We start from the raw sequence: 24,557 nt of genomic DNA on the forward strand, positions 1-24,557 counted from the left end.
AAAAATCCTGAAATAATTTTATAAAAAGAAACCCCATTGTTCTTCTAGAGTACACTTTTTTTTACATTTTTTTTATACGATGCTGCGTGGAACTAGCCCCCGTGTAAAAAGAGGTTCCAGTGTAGTTATAATTAAGTTTTTGTAATAAGAGGCGCTGGACAAAAAATATTCCTAACTATTGGGGGTGTATTACAAAAATATATGTGCATGTGATTTATTATAAGCGCTTCTTTATTAAATAAGAATTACTAAAAACAAAATTTTCCATTAAGATCTACAAATATTGCAAAAGTCGACTTATCAACTGACAGATTGATGAAAATTATACACAATAAATTAATTTTGCATACATCTGAATAATTTTTCCGACTAATGGGTTTCACCTCGATGCTGAAATCCTCAACATAGCAGTAGGTAGAAAAGAAAAAATATATTTTCTCTCAAAATTTGAGCTTCAAAGCTTAAAAATCCTCCCAAAATAAAATTGCAACACTATTCACAAATATTTATAGTAAATTTCAAAATCATACAATTTTCACTCAGCCAAACATATCGTAAGTATACAAACAAATGTAATTTGGTTTATACATAGCATTAAAAGTATTGTTGAAAATACAGTCGCGAGAGATCCGAGTGTCTAATGTTTAAATGGTAGGATCGGTAAGGCACTGCATAGAATCAAGCGAGATCAGTAGAAGAACAGGCAAGTGTTATTGTTTTTGTCAAAAATATAACAATTATATATAATAAGACTAGTGATTTTATGTGCAGAATTGCAATTCCTACACACGGCCTTTATTCTAGAGGTCTTGCAATGGAAAAAGTTGACAATACTATTTAACACAAGGTTTATAGTGAGTTTACAACATGAACAAACATTTTTACATATGCATTTACATCATCAACAAAAAATTCCAATTGAAAAGAGGCACATGTCACTAAAACAGAGAAAATGATTTAAGTGTGCAGTTTCATTCTATAAGGTCTACGGAAGGTTGGGTGAAGAGATATACATGTTAGGTAAAAATTATTAATTTTAATATTTGAAAAAATGAAATTGGTTTATATCGTATAATTCGAAAGTACTATAAGGTTATGAAGTACATTTAATTTGTATTAAAAGTGCGTTTAACAACATTAAAAATATATATATAAATATATATGTGAAGAAACACAATATGAACTGTACCGCTTCACCTATTTTATTCTCGAGTTTATGCATTTGTAGTTTATTCTAAGACACATGTTAAAGAATTAAATCGGTAAGAAACTTTAAATGGCTCCCCTGCACAATCAGCTAATAGTGACTTGTACCTCTTTACCTAAATGCCACAGATTTACCTGTTAAATTTTTGTGCAAATAATTTCCTTTTATGCCAGGTGTTTTCTTTAAAATTCTGATGGCAACTTAATTCAAATGACTTTATAATGTCGAAAATTAAATAACACGGTAAAAAACAAACACCGTAACATATTAAAATAGTATTGGTGATTTGATAATTACAGTAAAAAGCAATTATAAAGATTTTAACAAAATAATTTCAAATTGAAGACAATAAAGGTGTAAATTCAACATTTTCGACAATATAATTAGAAGTTTTCACTGTCAGATAAACATTAAACAATCGTATACCCCGGGACGAGCCGATAACCTCTCCCGACATTTACAAACTTGAGCGACACACAAATTAAGACGGGATAAAACTCATAATATTGCCGTTGCGAAATGCCTAATTTGTACTTACTTAAACATGCGTCCGTCTCTCCTAGCACCGATAGCGCTTCGACCACTTGCGGCGTTCGCTACACATCTACTCCAAATCGAAAATGACATGCTCGGTTATCTGAATTACAAAAATATTGAGATTAAAATAGTCTGTATATACAATTCAATGTGTTGAGGCCGCACGGGGCCCTTACGTGTCGCTCTTCCACAGTTTGATTGTCTTGTCGTTCTCGAGCGCGGCGGAGGCGATGATGTTCTCGGTGGGATGGCAGGCGGTGCAAAGAACGGTGTCCGTGTGGCCGGCCAGCTTCTGTACGACTTCCTTGGACTGGAGGTTCCAGATGTACACAAGGTGGTCTTCCGATCCGGACACAATCCACTGGAATAACAAATTTCATTCCTTGAACCATCGTGGGTTTTACTATCTGCCTGACTGGAAGGAATCTATTTTAACTAGTATAAGACTGCGCTAAAAAATCTCTATAACATGCAATAGATGACATGTTTTGTACTCTCTCGTGTAACATGTTTTGAAATGCAGATTTAAAAACAAAATTTAACACAAAAATAAATTGTTTAATATCTATTTTCCATAATTTGTAAAAAGAGGAAGTACAGTGGTTTTTGTAAATTTTTATATATCGTATTATTATCAGAGTTATGATTTTTTAAAAGTGTCACATTTCTGTAAATACTCCACATGCGACGTCTCAAGTTCTCTTCAGCTTCTGTCTGTTCTGCCGATAGGCCCGTTGACGTACCGTAAACTGGAAATCTTTCACAACTGTCTTATCATTGGTTGATTCATATCAGCTAGGAAAATGGCTAAAAAAAACTTTCTTTTAGAAACTTTCATAGCTCGTAATTATTTATTATGTTGATACCTACACCAAATAATAATTTTACTAGAACATTACCAATGAGGAGAAAAACAAATCTCAAAACTCATTGTACAAGGGATTGAAGCTGTACAGTAAGTTACCTGAAGAAATAAAGGAAATATAAAAAATCTAATTTTTTAAAATTAATTTGAAAAAATTCGCTATGAACTAACTTAATAAAGCATACATAAATAAATAAATAATGTAATTCTATACTTTAAAAAAAATATATCTATAAAATACATATTTATTAGACCTACATATTAACTTTTGTAATAAAACACTTAAAATTGTAATTTTGTACCTGTCATGTAAAAACCCTCTGGGCGTATGTAATAAGTAAATAAACAATAGGATACATAAAATATAAATGCTTTTAAAAAATCACTGAACCTCCTCATTAAACAAATTATCTTGAAACTCTTACTTTTTTAGAATATTTGACATTTCAAGTTACACATTCTGTTAAGTGGGAGTAATAACGTGACATACCTTTCCACCGGTGACGCTGAAGTTAGCAAATATGCAGTACTTCTCATTCTTGTGCCCCGTGTAGGTCTTGAGGCACTTGCCGCGACTGTAGTCCCACAGCTTGAGGGTGTTGTCCAGAGTGGCGGCCAGGATGTACTTCCCGTTGGGGCTGAACTTCACGAAGGACACGGGCGGGTTGTCGTCGTCGATTAGCGTCTTCAGGCACTGCCCCGACGCTGTGTCCCAAATGCGGCTGTACACACCAAATGTAAAATTAAATACCATATGTGGATAAATTTATTAATACATTATCTGTAAAGGCTCTACTCTCATATAACATATTTCTTCGCCATGTGTCACACTCTGGAGTAAAAACACTAACTGTTTACTAGTATGGATGGCAGGGACGAAGGAGCATATGAAGCAAGTGAGGTTGAGCCTTGAGCATTGCTATTCACCAGTACCTAATATGTATTTTAATTCGCGATAAAAAACTAGCAACCAATATAAGAATGCTCTAAGATGCCTACAAACATGATCCGTACTGTGTTATTTACATAACATTTACGCATATAATACTTATCCTTAAAATCTGAGCTTCACTAGAAATTTGGTATCAAAGACGCCACTGATGGATGGACTCACCCCAAAACATAAAAAATATGGTAAAAGGCAGTGACCAATACAACATTCTGAAAATGCATCATGGGTATTTTTTAATAGTTAAACTCAATACTAAACTCCAGTTTTCAGTCAATGAAAAGAGTACGGCACCTTCATCTCTATGAGAGTGGTTTGTTGAGAGAAAGGTGTTCAATCAAAGAAGTTTCGTTAAGAAATCTATATTTTTGTGCGAAATATTTCAAATTTGAATTTGGAGAAATTGTTATTGTCAAGACACCTCATATGTTCTTTAAAACGAATATCAAAACTCTAATGTATGGGAGCGAAGTATGGAATTGGAAAAATAATGATGAAAGTAGGTTGAATGCTGTCGAAATGCGATCCCTCAGGCGAATGTGTGGTAAAACGATGTATGATAGGTGCACAAATGTCGAGATCCGTGAAGTGTGTAAGGCTGAGACATGCATTATCGACAGAATCAAGAAAGGGGTGCTGCGTTGGTTTGGACATGTAGAGCGAATGGACAGCGAAAGAACGACTAGAAGGATCTACGATGCAAATGTTGATGGATGCAGAAAACGAGGAAGACCGAGAAAGACATGGCACGATCAAGTCCATCAAATAATTGAAGATGGACATGTCAAAAGTAGGAATAATCGGCGTGCGTGCATGAGAAGATGTATGAATGTAGAGGAAGCGAGGTCTGTATGCCAAGATAGAGTGTTATGGCGTTCTATCCTCTCTGCCTACCCCTACGGGGAAACGGCGTGATGGTTTGTTGTTGTCAAAATTTCTTGATGTTCTTCCAAGGTAAACGAAGGACAAGAATTGAATTTTAATTGGATGGTTAGGAAAAACAATCCGCATTCCATTAATGTTGCATAGTTTAATAAATGTTCCGCTTTCTAAACATAACTTCAAAATTAATTCAATTTAATTTTAAAAATCCTATTAATAATGGATATACAATTGATTTAATAAATACCACTTTAAATAGAAAACTAAAGAAAAAAATAATCAAACAATTTTTATATCCTGTCAACATTAATACTAATAATGATAATAAATGGAGAAGAATTCTTTACATAAATACCAGATCTACGAATATATCCACATTTTTACCAAATAATATCAAACCTGCTTTTTATCTAAATAAATTGTTAAATTATTGCTTAATAATAAAGATAAAAATAGTTTATTCAATGATTCAGGTGTTGACCGATTGAAATGCAATTCTTGTCCTTCAGTTTACGTCAGAAGAACATCAAGAAATTGTGATATTTGTGTTAAAGAACATATGGAGGTGTCTTCGCAATAACAATTTCTCGGAATTCGCAAATCCCCTAATCAATTTGAATCGTGACTTTAATAAAGATACAGGAGTTAAAATCTTACATAAAAGTAAATAATGTGGATATTTTTCACATCAGGAAATCTTTAAAAGATTATGTTCCTTTGATCGATAATCAAACAACCTTTCAATATAACCAGTTATACGATGTTCTATTGTAATGGTCACCCTATGCCTATTAACCTCACGCCCTTCCCTTCATCCCCTCCCTCTTCTTTCAACTATTTCACCCACAACATAAAATATTTTCATTACCTATCAGTGCACGTAAGGATTGCGTATTAAAATGCTTGTCGTGTTGGTTTTATATTTTTGTGCAACATCTATGGTGAAGGTGTATAAAGGGTTCCGCATGTTGGTTAAATTGGTGTCCCGACGAAACCGGTAGACATAGAAAAGTCGGTAAGTGATTATATACAAATATTAAATAGCATTTAGTAAAACGTTTGACCACAAAGTTAACGCTTTAAATATTAATATTCTTTAAATCATTGAATACAGTGACAACAAAGCTGAATGGTTTGGAAAGACAACAACTACAACGTCTTTGTCGTATTGTTAACTCAAGACAAGATCTGGACTTTTTTGGTTTAGGTTTACAACGATTTAAACGAGCACTAAATAAATAGTCCAGATCTTGTCTCGATGTCCCTTATATTTGTCAATGCTTCTTTTCTTTTTTTTAAATGTTTTAAACTATTCTTCTATTGTAATATTTAAACCCTATAAATTGTATACATGGACAACAAATAAACAAATAAACTATTACTTTGTCAGAGCAGAAAATAAACTATGAAAAATAACTCATTTATTTTTAGTCTCTACCCACATATCAACAATTACATCATCATCGTCACATCCACATCAACAATATTAGTAATCCTTACCATAACCCATCATAACTTGAGGAAACAATAAGGGAGCCATCTCTATTGAAATGAACAGCGGAGACCGGGTCTGAATGTGCTGGTAACGTCTTTAGGCATTTTCCTAAACAAAAAAAACATTCAAATTAGATACGAGATATTCGATACTCGTATTTCAAAGATAACTGAAATGATATTGTCAATCAGATTTAAAACATGTTTTGATTTTGTCACAGCTGTAAAAAGCAGTTATTTTTACAACAATTATTTTATTTAATCATAGTTGATATTTTATTTTTTATCTCAGTTTTTTAAAATCATATTGAGTTTCGATGAATTGAGTTTTTCATTTCAAATATTACTTTCACTTATGTATATACTTTTGATATTTATTTACGTTTTACCCGTTGTTTTTGGGTTACTTTGAATATTGCCTTTTCTTGAAATTACAGTAAAACCCCGTTTCGACGTTTCTCAATTTTACATTTTCCCGCTTTTTCCATACATTCTCATTAAAATATTCCCCCAATTAACGTTTTTTATGTTTTTCATAACCGCGGTTTTACGTTAACATTTTTTCCAAACTCATTCGATCTGTCAAAAGACGCCGAGCCGCGCGCAGCCGCGTTTGCCCAGAATGGTGAATAAAATCAAGATAAATAAAAAAAATGTGCAAATTGTTGTCTCAAACTAAATTCAAAGAAGGTTCAGTGTAATTGACCATTTTGTTTAAGTGAAAATTGTGTAAGTAATTTTGACATTTTACTAAATTGTGACATGCGGTTGACGCATGTTTAGGAAGAATAAAGTCTTTACATCAATAAATTACGATGCAGAAAGTTAAAAAATTTGGCAATAGAAATATTATTTGAAGTTATGAGCATAAATAGGAAAGAAGATTGTTTAAACAGTTATCATAAAAGTGTGAAACAGTTTCGCCACGATGTAAATGAAATTCTGTAGTACCATTCTAAAAAAAGTGATATCATATAAACAAAATCTCCCAATATTTAGGGAAAAAATCATTATATGCATTTTATACAAATTCAAAGTTTTATTTTCGTGTTTTTAAGGTTAATTTTACCTACATAAAATGATTTAAACATGTTTTTTATTTAATTCAATGAAAAAAAACATATTGTGGTATTGATTGAAAAAAACCAAATATATTTTATGAAATCATAGGTAAATATGAATAATCTCCAATTATGACCGTTTTTACAATTTTTCTGCAGTTTTTCATTTCCTCAATTTAGGGTTTTCCCCAGTTTAACACATTTTTTTGCTGCTCCCTTGAAAAATGTAAAACAGGGGATTTAATGTACTTTGTGCATGTTTTTAATTCAATGTTTTTTATGATTTTCTTTTCAATTTAATCTTGAAACTACTTTCAGTTTTGTTCTTTTCCCCTTTATAATATAATTATCGTACTACACTTGAAATAATAAAAATAGTATATTGATAACCTTAGCATGTAAAATATGTAAACTTCACTGGTCCATTAGTATTAAGTCTAATTTTGTATACCCTAAAACTATGAAATTGTACTGTATGTTTCGTGAATAAAATTTAAAAAAATAAATAAATCTAAAACACAAAAATCTGATTTTTCCTCAGTCAGCAAACTTTCAAATTGCGAATTCTCAAAATAGTGTTTTTGGTTAATGACGATATATGCTATTCAATAATTAGAAATGTTCATAGTTCAACTTTACTTTGTTACTTTTTTCTTGTAAGCTAATGAAAATAGATTTTTTAATGAATTTAGAAAATCCATTTTTCAAAATGGCGATGTTGCACTATGTTATTTAGTGATGTATGATATGTGAAAATTATGCCAAAAAACAAAGAAGATTGCGGATCGATTCGCAAGTTCTTGCCATGCGTCGTGCGAGCTCGCAGATGTCTGCGATGTGGCAGTTTTGTGTTAATAATATTTAAGAAAGAATCGCAAAGAAATATTCCTAAAACGTCAACCACAAATCATAGTAAATATTTGAGACTCGCATTCCTGTCTATACACCTTTTTTTATCTACACTGGAAACACAGGGTGCATTATCTTAATCTTTAATTACAGTGGCACGCATGCCTTATGGGCAAATAAGCAGTGCCTACCCTACATGATTATCATTAAAATATTTATACCTTATATAAAGTATTTTAATCAGAAGCACCAGGGTGGTACACAAATAAAGCAAAAGGTCTGTTTTTTCAATACTTTCTACCAGTTTAAAACTTTAAAAATGAGAAATCAACACTGACTTGCCTGCTAGTATATGAATTGTAAGAATTTCTAAAATTCATGCGAACTTCCAAGTATTTACCGTAACATGTGTTTGTTGATCAACGGTAAAGGCATAAAATTAAAATGCCTTATATAAAGTTTATATTTGAAGCACTAACTTTATGGTTATTCATTATAATAAAATAAATAAAACAACTTTGTTTTTAACCACTAATTTTTATTTTTCACCGACCGGTTTCAAAGCAAACAAGCTTCTTTGTCAAGATTTACTAGTAAACCTAAATAAAAAATAGTGGTTAAAAACAAAGTTGTTTTATTTATTTTATTAAAATGCCTTGTTCACTTACATCAAATGTAGACCTTTTATCTATTGGTTCATAATTTAAAAAACCTCTAAGGGTTATATAAACACATTATAGCTAAACAATTATATGTATCATGAAAGCCAGGATCTCGTAAGTGCGAGAAGTTGTTGGTAAAATAATAAATATTTGGTACCTGTTCTGACGTCCCATATTCTGACACTTTCATCAAAGCTTCCCGATACGATGAGATTACTTTGTGGGTTGAAGTTACAGCAGAATACATAATTACTGTGTCCCTTTAGCGTCTTCAGGCATTTCCCTGAACTTAATTCCCAAACCTAAAAGCATAAGACACAAAACATTAATGTTAAAGTAGAAAAGGAAATTACAACATATAAATTAAAAACGTTAGTTTTTATGTGAAACAAATGAACACTATGTTTTACAACCTTTGTTCTGTAAGACCTAACAGTAATGAGAAAATTCAGCGCTACGGGGAATTGGAAATAAAACATTATTTCTAACATGCGGTAAAAATTAGAGCATTTGATTGTATGGCGAAGTTTCTTCAAAATGCATGTTAAAATTAATAAAAATAAACTATTTTAAACGGCGTCACAAGTACTTTTCAATTAACCAATAAATGATACCGATGACATGTATTGAGATAAATTTCCAGTTTCTAGAAAGCCATTTTTTCAAAGTTTAGTATATTTTGACAGCTACGGGGTTCTACTTTCAAATGTCAGGACAACTCACCGATGAGAACTAGTGACGTCACAGGCGGAATAATTAAAAAATTACAAAACTTAAAAAAATCATAGAGATGAGAATATGATGAATAAAAATATTTTTTTAATTTTGGCTTCGTTTGATATTATTAACAAAAAAAAAAAACAATTTTCATCTGTTGAATTTCCTCTTCAAGCTGTGTTATAGTTTAAGAAATATTTCTCATCCATCCTGCCAGGAATCAAACCCAGCACTACGGGGCGGCCTAATCTCCCACTCGATTTTAAGTAGCTATGGAGTCGAGGACACTGGTCGAAGATTCTAGTTTTGATTCACACACGAACCAGTATTCTTCACATGCTCCAAAAAGGAATTTCAAAAATTAATTATTGTTTATATTACATTTAGAATATTTCCAAGTTTTAGCGGACATAATATATTGGATTGAACCCACTAAAGTTATTTTTCTAACAATGAGATATCAAGCTACGTGTTTTATATAAATTCCATAAATCCTGCATAAATATATTTTATAATGTTTGACTAATTGTCTGGATTTTATAATTAACTCTTCTACTTGTATATTTATAATTAACTCTTCTACTTGTATATTTACAGCAGTAGAAACTAATCGAGTGACAGTGCAACATTATTATTTTTAGCATAGGTTTATTTTCGTATTTGTATTGTAAGGATGATGAAATTTCTTGTAACACCTTATTACACAATATGCATTTTATAAATGGTTACAGAACATCTTATTCTTCATTTCTATATTTCTATACATATACTATTTATGCATGTTTTTTAACACATACAATCTTTAAAAAAACAATTAAGAATACCAATTTTTTAATAAATATATAATAGGTACTACAGAAATTAATTTTACATAATATATACTTAACACATTGACGGACACTGGCTTGCATACAGTTCTGTATTTATTCTAGGAACAAATTTATGTGTTGTGAAATTTTTACAATATAGTAAATGAAAATCAGTAATTTTGGGTATGTCACTTGTTTAGGATGAGCAGATTTAGTGTGAAACTGACTAGGAACCCTGGTATCGCTGTTGGGGTTGACTTGCAGTTGGTGCAGTCGTACCACTCCTTCCGGCTTTGCCTTTTAGCCCTGCTTGGGAGGGTGGCTTTCCGTTCCCGGGATGAACCAGTAAAACACATGGTAACGCGTACGTTACACCACTGAGTAGAGAAGTATTGGGAGTGTGACACACGTGGACAGGCGACTACTATTGCGATACAAAAGAATTTTCTTGTCTGTTGTGCCGCATCAAGTCCCTGAGTAAAATACGAATATGCAAGGTGTGTCATACCACATCATCCCTAAAATAACACCAATAGATTTTTTTTTTAAAAACAATATTTTCGTTCTTATGATTAATGATAATACCCAAATGCTTCAATTTTAGGGCCATTTTCAGAGTTGTAAAAAAACTCATTTAAGAAAATGGGAATCAAGTTGGTGTAGAATGGGGGTTTGAACCTCGGATCTGAATTTGTAACACTAGCCACTGGACCACAGTCCGATTCCGTTAATATGTTAGTAGTTTGCAAGCTTCATAATATAATTTAACATTATGATTTATTAATGTTTTGAGCTGGTGTTGTCACACAAAATCTGCTGAAATATATTTTATAATACATAATAAGATATAGAGCAAACTCTCTGTGTTAAGACATAGTGTATGACATTCTATCCTCTCTGCTCATACACAGTTAATGGTTGAGTGGTAACAATTAATTCCATAATTCAAAAATAATGAAATTATTCCAATCATAGTATGGGGTCATGTTTGGTCAGATGTATTTACTGTGTATTTACTGTGTACCTACTCTGATTCCATTTTATTGTTCATGAACTTCTTCTACAATTGAGTTTATACATTTTTCTCAGTAAAACAGTATTTGAAAAGTGAATTATAAAACTTTTTTTCAAAATGGCTTCATAAAATCTTTGTTTATGAAAATTAAATTTTCTGTCAGGGGCACAATATTTCAATATCATTAATGTATAAATCTGTAAATAAATTACCAGCTATGACCTTTTTTCATATAACTTAATTTGTCAACATGCATCACACTCCAAGTATAAACACAAACTTATATATCTTTACAATACCAGGTATACTAGTATGGATGGGCCGGAGGACACTGAAATACAGTATACCAAAGATACGTAACACGTTATCAAACAATATTGAGAATAGCGTGTTGAATACAGGAGTGAGATGTATACTCAAATTGTGTTTTTTTTTATTTGTAATAGACAGGCAGCCTTTGCCGGTGAGCCACCCAAAAAAAGTATACGAAGGTTTTTGAATTAGTTGATCGAAATTGAATGGACAACTAGATTTGAAAAGAAGTTAGTCTTGGGATTGAGATGGAATTGGGGACGATAGAGTTTCCAGTTATGAACCCGAAAATTGGTGTTGGGATTTAACCGATACATCTCGTGCAGGGGCCAGTCATAGTAAAAATTTTGTATCTTATAAGTTTCTATTAAGTCTCCTCTCTTTCACCGTTCTTCCAATTACCTAAGTCCTAGTGCTATTAATCTACCGCGGTAGGGCAACTTTTTGAGTAGTTTGGGGATTTTCATAGCACATCTTTGGTTGATAACGAAAAATTGCCGATACTTATAAACGACGTGTATTATTACCCCCCCTCCCCGGTGACGTCTAGCTAGTACACATTGCGTCTAATAACTATAATATCTTTGTAAATATAATAAATATTGGGTTTAGAATTACAGTATTCCTCCATTACACATTTACGTATCGACTGAAATAATTTGTTATTAAATGATTAGGCAAAAAAAAACATTTTATCGGAAATTGAGGATAAATTATGCTCACAGTATACCAATGTTACGCAGTGTTGCATATGAAGAAAAGAGTAAAGAATTTACACCCGTCGCAGTCAGCCACGTAGTCCAGTACTATGTACTTAGTAGCTCTCGGGAAGTTGGCGCGGGTGCACGTTTTGCCCAAATCGTTAGCGATACCAAATGGTTTTTTCACGTTTTCAGCAGTTAGATTTCAAATATTATCATCTTTGAATTAAATTATGGTTAATTAAAGCAATTCAATTTTTACCCTTTTAAATCTTTTATTTTATTAATGTGTAGTGACTACACAGCACCGTAACTCGCGGGCGTTTTAGGACAGTAAGGGAAAGGTTAAATAAAAAATGTGAATTGAAGCACTGACGTAAATATATACAAACCTTTAATGTTTTATCATCACTGGCGCTGACAATAAGTCTACTGTCTGACGACCACGCTACGTCACTAATGCCCATTTTATGTCCCGATATAGTTTTTTCAAATTTTCCATCGTACGCTCCCCACACTTTTATAAGTTTATCCGCAGCTGGAAGTAAAAAAAATCATTATTATTTTCAAAACATAAAATTATATCAGTTAAATATTATCAATTATAAATCGAGCCTGTCCTGTTTGGATTACTGAAAACTTTAAAAAATAAAATAAACTTTTAGCATATTGTTCATCAATAAGTTGTTTTTTTTATTCAACAGTGATATACACATGATAAATATAAGATATAGTAGGTATATATTGTGTATTTAACCCATTGCACCACTTATATAGATGAAATAATTAGTTCATACAACACACTATTGAATTTTGACACATTTTTTTATTATAATAACATAAAGACTAAATAATTAATAATGTAAAATAAATTTTGATTATTTATATTTTATTATGAAATCAGTTCATTTTTATGAATAAAGTTATTGTCATTCAGTTTTAATGTAAAAAAAATCACTTCAAAGACAAACCAGCGAATCGCCAGCTTTGTGAGTCAGTGACAAATTGACCTTGGCCGGCGATTCGCCAGCTTTGTGTTGCAATGGGATAATATAAAAAAAAACAGGATTTTTTTCCGAAGAGCACCTTCTGCAGGATTCTGATACGCTTTATCACACAGTTGAGGCAAAACCGTAAAATCATTTGATAATCATTAAACCGGTGTAATTTGGATGGCCAGGAGCATTATCGAGTAACAATAAGGCTTTTGGGGGAAACTTTAGTTCATTCATACCCTCACCCTTCACCCGATGCTATGGTTTGGATTACTGGAGGTTCGGTTTTAAGAAACTATACCATAAACAATTGATATCAACCTTGCGGGTAATCGAACCCAAAACTTCATGCGTCGAAGGCAAACACGCTAACTACTTGATCACGAGGCAGACTATAAAAAATACTAAGTGTTGAAAATTGTCAAAGAACAACTGAATCTTGCCTTTTCACCCATGCATGTGAAAACCGTCGATGTTAAAACCCAGAAAAATACATTTATAGTTTTGTTTGATTAAAAATTTGGATATCCCTTTTCAAGGAAGGGGAGTTACCAAATTATAATGAACATATATTTATAGTACCGTGAGTACTTCCATAGTTATAAAAATAAATATTCAAATACTTACAGGAACTGGCTAACCATTCTCCATTAGGACTGAATTTAACGGATGAAACCGCTTTCGTATGCCCCGCCAAGGTAAATTTTAAAGTGTAGTTTGGTTTCTGAAAGAAAACAACGGTAAAATTGGCGAGTGAAGTCATAGGACGGCAAAAAACAGGGATTATTACTATATATTATGTAAATATGTGTTCATGCCTATGCAATCCCGCGCAATATTGAAAGAAGGGAAATGAAAGTTACGTTTACCGGTCCCGTGGCTTTGTTCGTGGACGGGGGGCACGGGGCTTGAGACAAGGAATTGGGGCCGGAAGGATTTGCCGTGGGCCCGCCATGGCTCTGGTGGGGACCCGGATGACCGGGCGCGGGTCCCAACGGCACCATGTTAAACGCCACGATAATGCACTATTTTACGTTTAACCATCTATGATACGTGGTTCGGTGAGTAAAGCGTTCACTGTATTTTCAAAGCTATTGATTCAGGTAGAAACAAGTCAAAAATAGCGCACTTTAAACACAATTACGAAAAAACGGATCAAAAAGCACTCCCGTAGCGTCTCACATGTTACAACTTCGCATATCAGATTGGCCAACTTAAGCGCCATAAAAGCATGCTTGATAAAAATCCGTAATAAGCGCATAAAAGCGTCGATTTACACAGATAATCCAAAATTGATCATAAGTGTGCATCCACATTTTTAAAAATATCATTTTCTTCTATGGCAATACTGTAAAACATTTTGACCTCTCTGACATTTGAAGGTTATTGATGTCACTATAATTTTTTTTTCCTTCTTCTGAGACGTCCGCGATATTTTTCGCTTGTACAATTTCGTAAAATACAAGATGACTCTTAATAAGCTTAGCATGGACAAATTGGATCTCGCGGATAAGCGAGTCCTGATGCGGTAACAAAATAATAAATTTATTTCAATTTACAGAGTGCCGGTATTCAAAAAAAGTATTTTGTACTTGAATAATTCGTCTTCCTTCTTATAGAGTCGACTTCAATGTCCCCTTGAAGGAGGGAGTGATTACAAACAATCAGAGGATCGTGGCAGCTCTTGAGTCGATCAAATATGCTGTGGATAAAGGAGCTCGTTCCGTTGTTCTAATGTCCCACTTGGGCAGGCCCGATGGACAGAAGAACTTGAAGTACACCCTGAAACCAGTCGCTGAAGAACTTAAGAAACTCCTCAACAGGTACATTACCTTATTTGTGTCATAAATTTATTTTTCTAGTAGTTTTTTCATAGCTTAAATTTGTTAAAATTGCCACGATAGGATTATGATTATTGTAATTTCGAAATATAAAAAGATGCACTAATATTCTAGAGTTCGTATTCCTCTTTAGATCGCAAACAATTTATGCTATTATATTTATCGCAAAAATAAATATTTTTGCTAACTTGTTAACTTAAAATTTTCGACGCATTTAAATGCTATCTATGTTTGTCTCTTTATGTAGTGGTTGTAAATCACATAGTACAATAATTGATATAATTAATTTAAAAATGTTAATTACAAAACACGACTCAAAAGGGACACGAGAGAAAAGCGTTTTGCCACTGTAGAAGAGGTAAAACAAAAATCGCTGGAAGGCCTAAAGAACATCTCATAAGTGAATTTAAAAAATGTTTTGAACAATGGAAGGATCGTTTGCAGAAGTGCGTTGTGGTCAAAGGAGAATACTTTGAAGGTGATCAAAATTTGGTGTAAAATTTTAAAAAAATAAAGAAGTTATGACGAAATTCCCGTTTCTTTTAGGTCCCCCCTCGTATATATAATTTTTTGCAAACCTGGAATTAAAGCCTTTATAAAACCTTTTCAAGATCAAATATAAAAAGAAAGTATTATACCTATTTCTTGAATCTTTTTGAAAGTGATAGTTTTTAGCTCAGTTTCTGTGAATAGTCTATATATTGTGTTTTAGGTTTAAATGTTTTTCTTTTCTTTTTTTAATATTAAGTTCACAGAATGTTTAAATGTTTTTGTTTTCTTTTTTAATATTAATTTCACAGAATGTTTAAATGTTTTTCTTTTCTTTTTTAATATTAAGTTCACAGATTGTTTAAATGTTTTCTTTCCTTTTTTAATATTAAGTTCATAGATTGTTAAAATTTGTTTAAATTTTTATTGTTTAAATATATACTATGTATTGTTACAAGAAATGTACTATTTTTTTTTTATGTACCGTCCCAAATGAGTTTTCTCGTACAACTCCTGGGAATATAATATCATGATATTCATGTCTTATATGTTTTATTAATAAATAAAAAATAAAAAAAAGTCAATGTTGCATTTTTCGCACTTCCTCAGTCGTTGTTCTACGTTCATGACGATCTGTCGATTGTTCTGATTGATTCTTTCAGAATAATTTTAATTATGTTTTTTTGTGCAATTGTTATTTGCTCGAGCGATGTGTCACTAGTTCACCCCCATCCAATTATACCATATTCCAAAACTTGTATCTGTTATAGAGATGTGCAGTTCTTGTCTGACTGTGTGGGGGCCGAAGTGGAGGCGGCTTGCACCAGCCCCGCCCCGGGCTCCGTCATTCTGCTGGAGAATGTTCGCTTCTATCTGGAAGAAGAAGGGAAAGGAGTGGATGCTACCGGAGCCAAGGTATATAACCGTGGATGGAGGATTGGCATTCTTTATCACCCTGATCAAATCAGATGATTCAACAGAGAGGGAAAACATTTTTGAGAAGGGAGTATGGAAGTCTAGCCATTTACAGGGCTTATGACCTGTCATTGGCTGGTTTAAGTGGCCACTTTACACGCTGTGTACCATTGACCATTCTGTCCATGTTTAAACATCTGCATTTTTTCAACTCTTCCATCTGTCAAACTTAGAAATCTCCATTGAAGGAGCTACTGAGATATTTATGAAAAACTTTGAAAAAAGAATTGTGAGATTTCTAATTATGCTTCACTAACTCAACGGAGAATGCTAAGTTTGCGGTGTCAAGTAGCATAATTGAAATCTGTTTTTGCAAGATTTAGAGACGGTTTTGAATACGCTATTATTTAGGTAGGTAGGTTTTTATGGTTTATTTTGGCATCAATAACTAATTTTACATTTTTGGTGGAGATTTCTAAGTTTGATTCAAATACCCTCATATGTTGAAATATGTAAAATGTACTTGTACAGTTAAACCTAGAAAATTAAAAAAAAAAAAATAATTTAAAAAAGTAAAATCCTGACCATTTGTTGATATTTTTTGAACTTCATCCTGTGGGTTTAAAAGTTCATGATTTTATTACAATTATTTTTTTTTCCAGGCTAAGGCTGACCCTGAGAAGGTGAAAGCATTCAGAGCAAGCCTCCGCAAATTAGGAGATGTTTATGTCAATGATGCCTTTGGTAAAATTGTGTTTAAATCACTCAACAAATGGATGTTTTTTTTTAAATATGTAAGTTCAAATAAATACCTAATGTATTGATTTTTTACAGGTACTGCGCACAGAGCACACAGCTCCATGATGGGAGAAGGATTTGATAAAAGAGCAAGTGGTTTCCTGCTGAAGAAAGAGTTACAATATTTTGCCAAGGCTTTGCACGAGCCAGAAAGGTAGGTTTTTAAAGATTCATACAAGTAAAGTAAAAAATTCTAGTGAATTTATTTATTTATATTGTACATACATTTCTGTGTGTAAAATATACTCAGGATCCTGATTACGTGTTTTTAATTGAATGTCTACTCTTGGTTAAAATCCAGAAAAGATATATTGAGTGGAGGTTAGCATTATTTTATTTTCGACTGCTCTCGTTTTGGCTACATACGATCGATTACTCGGATTGAGTTTTATATAAAAACAAAAAATTCTAAAAGGCTGTTTACATGTGGACAATGCAAGTTCTCTCCTAGAATTCGACCATTGTCCACGTGTAAACAGCAATTTGTAGGACAGGACATTGTTCTGAGACATTGTCATGTAGATGGAAGGGCAGACTAACTCCGCGAAACAATGATTACCCCCCCCCCCCATCAGCACGCGCGATTGGTGGCTATTTAGTTTGTCCTTTATCAATTCCAATACATCTTGGTATAAAATAAATCATATTTTTCATGAACTTGCTCGTAATAAACACCGTTGTGTATGAATTGTGGCTGAATTTTTGTATTGTCCCAACGTTCTGTGTTGCGCGGTCGAGGCTGTTCACATAGCAGGGACAAGTAAATATTATATTATATATTGTATTGTCCACGTGTAATCAATTTTCAAAGTTGCGTCAACAATTTTATTTCAGAATATTGTAAATGAATTAAATGTTTTCTTGGTATTTTTAGACCTTTCCTGGCCATCTTAGGAGGAGCAAAGGTGGCAGATAAGATTCAGCTGATTGAGAATTTGCTGGACAAGGTTAACGAGATGATCATTGGTGGCGGAATGGCCTACACATTCCTCAAGGAATGCTCTGGAATGCAGGTAAGAGATTATTAAAATTACAAACTGTTTTCCAAATAGAAGATTTCTTAACATGTAAAAATGAAATGGGAAGGGAGCATTGTTGAAAATTTCTTTAACATATATTTAGAAGTAAGAAAGTATATTACAGTGGAACCCGCTTATTGTGATTGTCGTGAAACATGTAACTTTTCCAATTCCACTGTTTTATTCACTATGCAGAAGTCAGTTTTGGTCTTGTTTGGTAAACCATTAATTCCTGTGTTTTTTGTTTTTTATAGTTGAATTTACAGATTCCCTAGTAAATCTAACAGATTAAATTAATTGTTATAAATAAAAGTAATTAGTTTTTTCCCTTCCTTTCTTCTGATGGCAAAAAAACTCTGCCCTGGTTTTGAAATTCTTAATTTATTATGGTAAGCTTATTTATAATTAATCCTTGGTAATAGAATGCAACTGGAGGCGTGATGCAGAAGTCTAAATGAGGATTTACACGATGTTCATATAATGATTAGTCATAAGGACTTGTCAAGACAGGTAACATTATATGTGATAGATATAGTAAAGGAAATAAAAAAGTATCAATGATAGCAGGATATTAAATGCCGAACACTTTTCAAGTGGGTCGAAAGGTCTTTTGACGAATGACAACAGTCTGCCTTCTGATGAGTTTTCTGTGGTTTCCTCGTCACTAGAGCAAATGCAAAGAAGCTCCTAAAACAGGCCCACCCGAAACATCCCACCCAATCTTTACATATTTTTCTATTTATTTATCAACGCCATAGCCAATTTGTATAACATAGTCAAAAGGCAGATATTCCCGGCTTCGCCGGAAATGAAGCGTGAAGTAGCCATTCGATGCTACGATACATGCTCCAGAGTCATAGTCAACGTTGGGGTGACACAGGAAGAAAAATACAACTAATTACACGAGTCAAGGTCCTGCAAAAAAAAGTTTATTATGTATGACTTTAAATTCATATTATGAATAATATGTTGTTTGTTTTTAGATTGGAAACTCATTATATGATCCCGAAGGAGCAAAGATTGTGAAGCAACTTTTGGAAAAGGCCAAAGCCAACAACGTACAAATTCATTTACCCGTGGACTTTGTCACAGCTGATAAATTCGCCGAAGATGCTCAGGTATTATTTTTCACCCGCATTAATACTTGTTTGTTATTATTTTTTATAGTGGTAATTATCTTTTTTTTTTAATTTGTTTACTCGTATATATAAAATTATACATTTACACAAAGTTACTTTGACTTAACTAGGGTTATTTACCTCGTTCTAAGCCAGTTAAAATATAAAAATAGTTATCATTAATTGGAAAAATAAATAAAGGTAGTAAACAAAGTGAAAATGTAGCAAAAAAGTTCTTATTTTTATGTAGTGTTATGTATTTATATTGATTTATTTTACCCATATGGGACTCCATTATATTATATTTACTAAATATATAAAAAAAATAGTATTAAATAATGGCTTACATACAGCACCATATTTATGTCCCCTCAAGAAAACATTAATTTTATTAAAAAATTAAGCGATACTAGTTATTCAAGTTTGTAAGTGAAAATTCTTGATGGAAGTTAATTTTTGCTGTTTTCTATAAAAACATTGAATTTTATAATAAAGATACCAGTCTCGAAGATGTTGCGAAAGCGATGAAAGCGTTCACTGGTTTTTTCAAATTTGTGGATTAAAGTATCACTCGTCTTGCTAGAATGAACCTTTCCGAAACTTCTAGATGTAGGTTCTGCAGTGCAGATGAAGAAACACCTATACGCATTCTATGTGAATGTGATACTTTACATCATAAAAGAAGCCTCACCCTCGGGGGACCACTGGTTAAACCTGAGGATGTTAAATAGCTCGCCCCCTACCTAATAGCCCAATACTTTAGGGATCTAAACTTGGAGGGGGAGATTTATCAAAATGAGAACTCTCGCCTTCCACACAGTAGCCAGGTTCTTTATAGACCTGGGCTTGGAGGGCGAGATCTATTCACGGGGACCCACCACAATAGATCTTCACAGGTCGCAGTCACATCAGGAGCTCGTATAGCTCTGACCCCCCACCCTTGAGAATAATAATAATCATTCATCTTTTATTTCTACAATAAGTTACTAGTAGCTGAAATTGCTATGGCTTAATGTGGCTTTAGTAAAATATTGTATAGCTGATTTTTCAAAAGTTCATGAATGTTTAATATCAATTTTTGCATGCAGTCAGGAGTATCAGATGTAGCCCAGGGTATTCCTGATGGGTGGATGGGACTTGATGTTGGACCCAAGACAAATGCCCTGTTCGCTGAACCCATCGCTAGAGCAAAGGTCATCGTTTGGAATGGGTAAGAAGATGCTACTGTTTATTGATTACGCATTTTGTGGCATGACATTTTACAATAGAGAAGAGAATATCAAATTCTAGGCATTTACAGGGCTTTCATAGGCTGGTTTCAGTACCACATACTGTAAGTACAGTAGATTCTCAGTTATCCGACCTTCGGTTATCCGACCTTCCGAGTCATCCGACCTACTGGATCAGTTTTTGAAATCCAAAAACTTGCCACGGAAAGCAATATTGCTTCTTGACAATGCTACGTGCCATCCTCACGAAGACGAAGTTAAGGATAAGGAAATAAAGGCCATGTTTTTGCCTCCAAATATGACTTCCTTATGTCAACCTATGGATCAGGGGACCTTAGAGACAATGAAGAGGAATTATCGAAGAAACCTGCTTTCTTCTTTAATTGACGCTATAGACCAGGGAGAAGACATGGTGAACAAATTGCGTCATCTTAATTTGAAAGACGTGGCTTACTACGTGGCCCAATCATTGGGGATTGTTGGAGCGAACACCATTTCTAAATCTTGGAAAGTTTTGCTTCAAAAAATGAAGAATCTCCGGGTGTGAAAATGTACAGAAGGAGAACGAACCGGACAACACCACCCTACTTCCGTTGTTACAACATGTGCCGGGTTGCGCAGACACAACCCAAGGGACCGGAAAGAGTGGATTGCCCAAGACACATTTTCAATGTCGTTTTTAACATTTTCCCTGTTATCCGACCTTGCCGCGGCCGGTTTAGGTCGGATAATCGAGACTCTACTGTACCACAGTTTAATATTCATCATTCTGCCTATGTTTGAAAATCCATATTTCACTAATCGTGAAAGTGCCAATGGGGAAATATCACATAATATGAATACCAATAAAAATATATGAAATGGATTTAGAAAAATTAGTTGCATATTGTGGGGGAATGTTTTCATACATAACTTCTAAAAAAAAAAATGCCTTACATATCATTCATAAGGATGAGAGGAATTCGCTTTAAAACATAAAAACCAGCCAGGAGCCAGCTGTCAAAATTAAAAATTAACTTTTCCGTGTAATGCTGATTATAAAAAAAGAGACGTACTTAGGGGTTCCAGTAATTAAAAAAAACTCCCCGCTTTTGAATTTCTGTAGACACGAGTAATAAAAAAATAAATTAATGTATATTTTAATGAACACCCAGGCTGAAGGGTTGACGTTGTGTTCGAGGGAAATTGTATACATATTGGACAGTATATGTATATATGTCCATATATTTATAATTTTCTCAAACTGAACGGTTTGGGTAGGTAGGAAGAAATTGCCTTAAGGCAATATGCCCGCCCTTATATGTATATTTATTGTGTATGTATATAAAGTGTCAATAAATAAATAAAAAGACAGTATAATTAATGCAATTGAAAATATTTCAGTCCTGCCGGAGTATTTGAATTTGAGAAGTTTGCCGGAGGAACTCGTTCTCTCATGGATGGAGTCGTAGCGGCTACTGGAAGGGGAGCCATCACCATTATCGGTAAGAAAATACCTTGTTTGGTTTTTTCAGCTTAATCAAATCATAAATTTAGTTCTCCTATTGAATTTTGACATCAGTTAACAAAAAATTAAAGCTTTTATGCTAAATAGCGGCAGTCTGTTTTTGAGGTCGAAGAACTGACTCATTTTCGCTTTCAAATCGCTCATACCACTTGTAAATAGTCTTCAGTCACTACATTATCGCCATACACTGATTTTAACGTTTCACGAGCTTCTTCGGCACTTTTTTGCAACATAAAACTCAATGTCAATGTTTCGTTTGAAATCCACGATGTGCAACAGACACGTTAAACAGGACCTCACTCTTTTGGCTCTGGAAGCCGTCTGGAAGTGTCAGTCTGACAAGTCACAACTTGTTCAAAGTTGACACTGACTATCTCAATGGATCAGGCTATCGGACTTATTTCTAAATAGATGTAGCGTCAGCAATTGCTGCCATAAAAATTCATTCACTATATTTTTTTATCACACCTCATAGTTGTAGGAAAAGGTTGTTGAGTGTTGGTTGGAGTTCCTACCCCAGTTAGAGATTGCTGTTAGATGTTTATTTATTACATGGCAAATAAATAATGAGTTGTGTTGCTGCACTTGAACTACATGCTGGAACTGAGTGACGTTGTCGAGCTGGTCTGACGTGAACTGAACTTCAACAAGCCCAACGGCTGACTAACTGAACGAGCCGACTGACTGTCGTTGCGTCCTATGGTCTCTTTATAGACGACGTTCCTTTGTAGTTCATTTCTTCATGGTAGGGATGATGTGAACGTACTGCAGAACAATGCTCCCGGTTTAACGTGCAATACTATAAGAGTTGCATTATATGAATGTATTGGATTCGATAGAAAATGATGACATTGCAAATTTTTTCTACGTCTGTTATTTCTTATATAAATGCATTCACAGGAGGAGGAGATACGGCGACATGCTGCGCTAAGTGGAATACAGAGGCTAAGGTCTCTCATGTTTCTACAGGGGGTGGAGCCTCTCTGGAGTTGTTGGAAGGTGAGCTTTACTTAAAGTTACTTAGTGTTTTGAAAGATAATTTTTGTAGAATAAATGTCAAAAAAAAATTCGGGTGGACATACTGGCATTTGATATTTATCAACTCAATAAAATTTCTCTGATGGCGATAGGATATGTTAGTCATTAGCTTGTTAGCAAACCGGAAGAAACAAGTCCGATCGGGAGAATCAGAACCATCACCACCTCTCTACTGGTCAAACAATTCGAGCCTATTAAGCCCGAAAGAAAATCTTTGTTCATTCATTCAAGACAAAAACCTCTACTATAACACTCGTATGAAAGAACATCAGCACCCTCATTTCTTTTCTATCCTGTCTTTACAGACCGTACATATTCCTTTTTTCTTTTTAGGTAAAGTGTTGCCAGGAGTCGCAGCTCTCACGGATGCTTAAGAAAGTACCAAAAACATATTACTGCAATTGGTGCAATTTAAGAGTTTACCATTTAGTCAAGTTTGATCGAATCTTAGAAAAGGAAAATATAACTTGATGTTGAATCGTTGGCTATCAGCTGTAAATGGTAATCTGATATTAGGTACATTATTGTGAATGTGAATTAAAATTTAAGTGTACTTGTTACAGCAGTACTTTTATTTTCTTTTTTAAGCAAATATAATTTTTTTTATTCACTGTAAAAATTATTTATTTTCACGGTGTTTACTTTCTATTACAATTGTATTGAGTATTATTTATTTTATTTCTTGTTGAAATATAATTGATGTTATTTTCCATACTGCAGCTATTGTAAAAAGTTTTAAAATATAGTGATATTGAAGTTAATGGCATTTTTATTTACTAAACATTCATCATAGTTTATAGGATTTTTAAGGTGTCACAACTAAAAAAAAATGAGAACTGGTACAATAGTCACACAAAAATAAAGCCAAAGAAAATATTATAAAACAATACAAAAGAAAAGTATTTTACAGGTTAATACGTAGGTAACATCAATAGCATTTTTTTTTAAAAATTATCATCAAATGTAAAACAAAAATCACAGTATTTTTATTTATGTAGATTTTATTTTAAAATTAAATAAAGATAGAACATTACATTTATCTGCAAATAAATATCACATTTAGCAAAAATATTTGAAAAAAAAAACAATAATTTCACTGAATAGACATTTTTTTTCCAGTGTAGATATGTTACACAAATTATTATATTTATGTCTAAAATATATTGACATTTGAAATATATTCACAAGAAAAAATGTACAAAAACCAAGATCGTGCTGACAGATTAGTTTCTGTTTAAAAATAGTATTAAATAATCTCATATCTAACTTACTAATTTGAAGTCTAATTCTAAGCTCATATAAGTGTGACCAATTTTAAATGTTCAAATTTAATGACAAAGCTGTTCAAATGTAGTGAAAAATATCAGTTGTCTCTTTGATTACAATTCTTCTATCTAATTCAAATTTTGTTTGAAAATGTAATTGATTTGCTAGAGTGAAAAAAATATTCCCATTTATAAAATCTATGTATTTTCACTATTAAAAGAGCATTGGTCTTTATATTTTCAGTCATTCTCAAATGCGTGCTTCATTTTGCCTCTAATTCTA

General features: G+C 33.1%; 2 protein-coding genes across 3 annotated transcripts; one reads left to right on the forward strand and one right to left on the reverse strand.

Moving 5' to 3' along the window:
• Window positions 1-1,349: 1,349 nt before the first annotated feature.
• wds (WD repeat-containing protein wds) lies at window positions 1,350-14,275 on the reverse strand. 2 transcript variants are annotated; one of them, XM_088224196.1, is made up of 7 exons: window positions 13,925-14,257; window positions 13,683-13,779; window positions 12,453-12,598; window positions 8,664-8,808; window positions 5,941-6,043; window positions 3,100-3,331; window positions 1,350-2,105 (listed from the first exon to the last, which is right to left on the reverse strand). In XM_088224196.1, the coding sequence occupies exons 1-7, from the start codon at window positions 14,057-14,059 to the stop codon at window positions 1,917-1,919; spliced, it is 1,047 nt and encodes a 348-aa protein (XP_088080322.1). In that variant the 5' UTR covers window positions 14,060-14,257; the 3' UTR covers window positions 1,350-1,916. The 2 variants fall into 2 exon arrangements, with proteins under 2 accessions (XP_088080322.1, XP_088080321.1); XM_088224195.1 differs by having other exon boundaries at window positions 1,776-2,105; window positions 13,919-14,275.
• A 171-nt stretch (window positions 14,276-14,446) lies between these two features.
• On the forward strand, window positions 14,447-23,770 carry Pgk (phosphoglycerate kinase). Its single transcript, XM_088224194.1, has 11 exons — window positions 14,447-14,583; window positions 14,675-14,878; window positions 16,156-16,300; window positions 16,963-17,044; window positions 17,135-17,252; window positions 17,973-18,111; window positions 19,101-19,235; window positions 20,324-20,445; window positions 21,848-21,948; window positions 22,872-22,970; window positions 23,343-23,770. The coding sequence occupies exons 1-11, from the start codon at window positions 14,522-14,524 to the stop codon at window positions 23,381-23,383; spliced, it is 1,248 nt and encodes a 415-aa protein (XP_088080320.1). The 5' UTR covers window positions 14,447-14,521; the 3' UTR covers window positions 23,384-23,770.
• Window positions 23,771-24,557: the final 787 nt, after the last annotated feature.

Source organism: Micrasema longulum, unplaced genomic scaffold (genome assembly GCF_059751315.1).
Source record: "Micrasema longulum isolate JH-2025_06_02 unplaced genomic scaffold, ASM5975131v1 h1tg000271l, whole genome shotgun sequence".
Classification (NCBI taxonomy): domain Eukaryota; kingdom Metazoa; phylum Arthropoda; class Insecta; order Trichoptera; family Brachycentridae; genus Micrasema; species Micrasema longulum.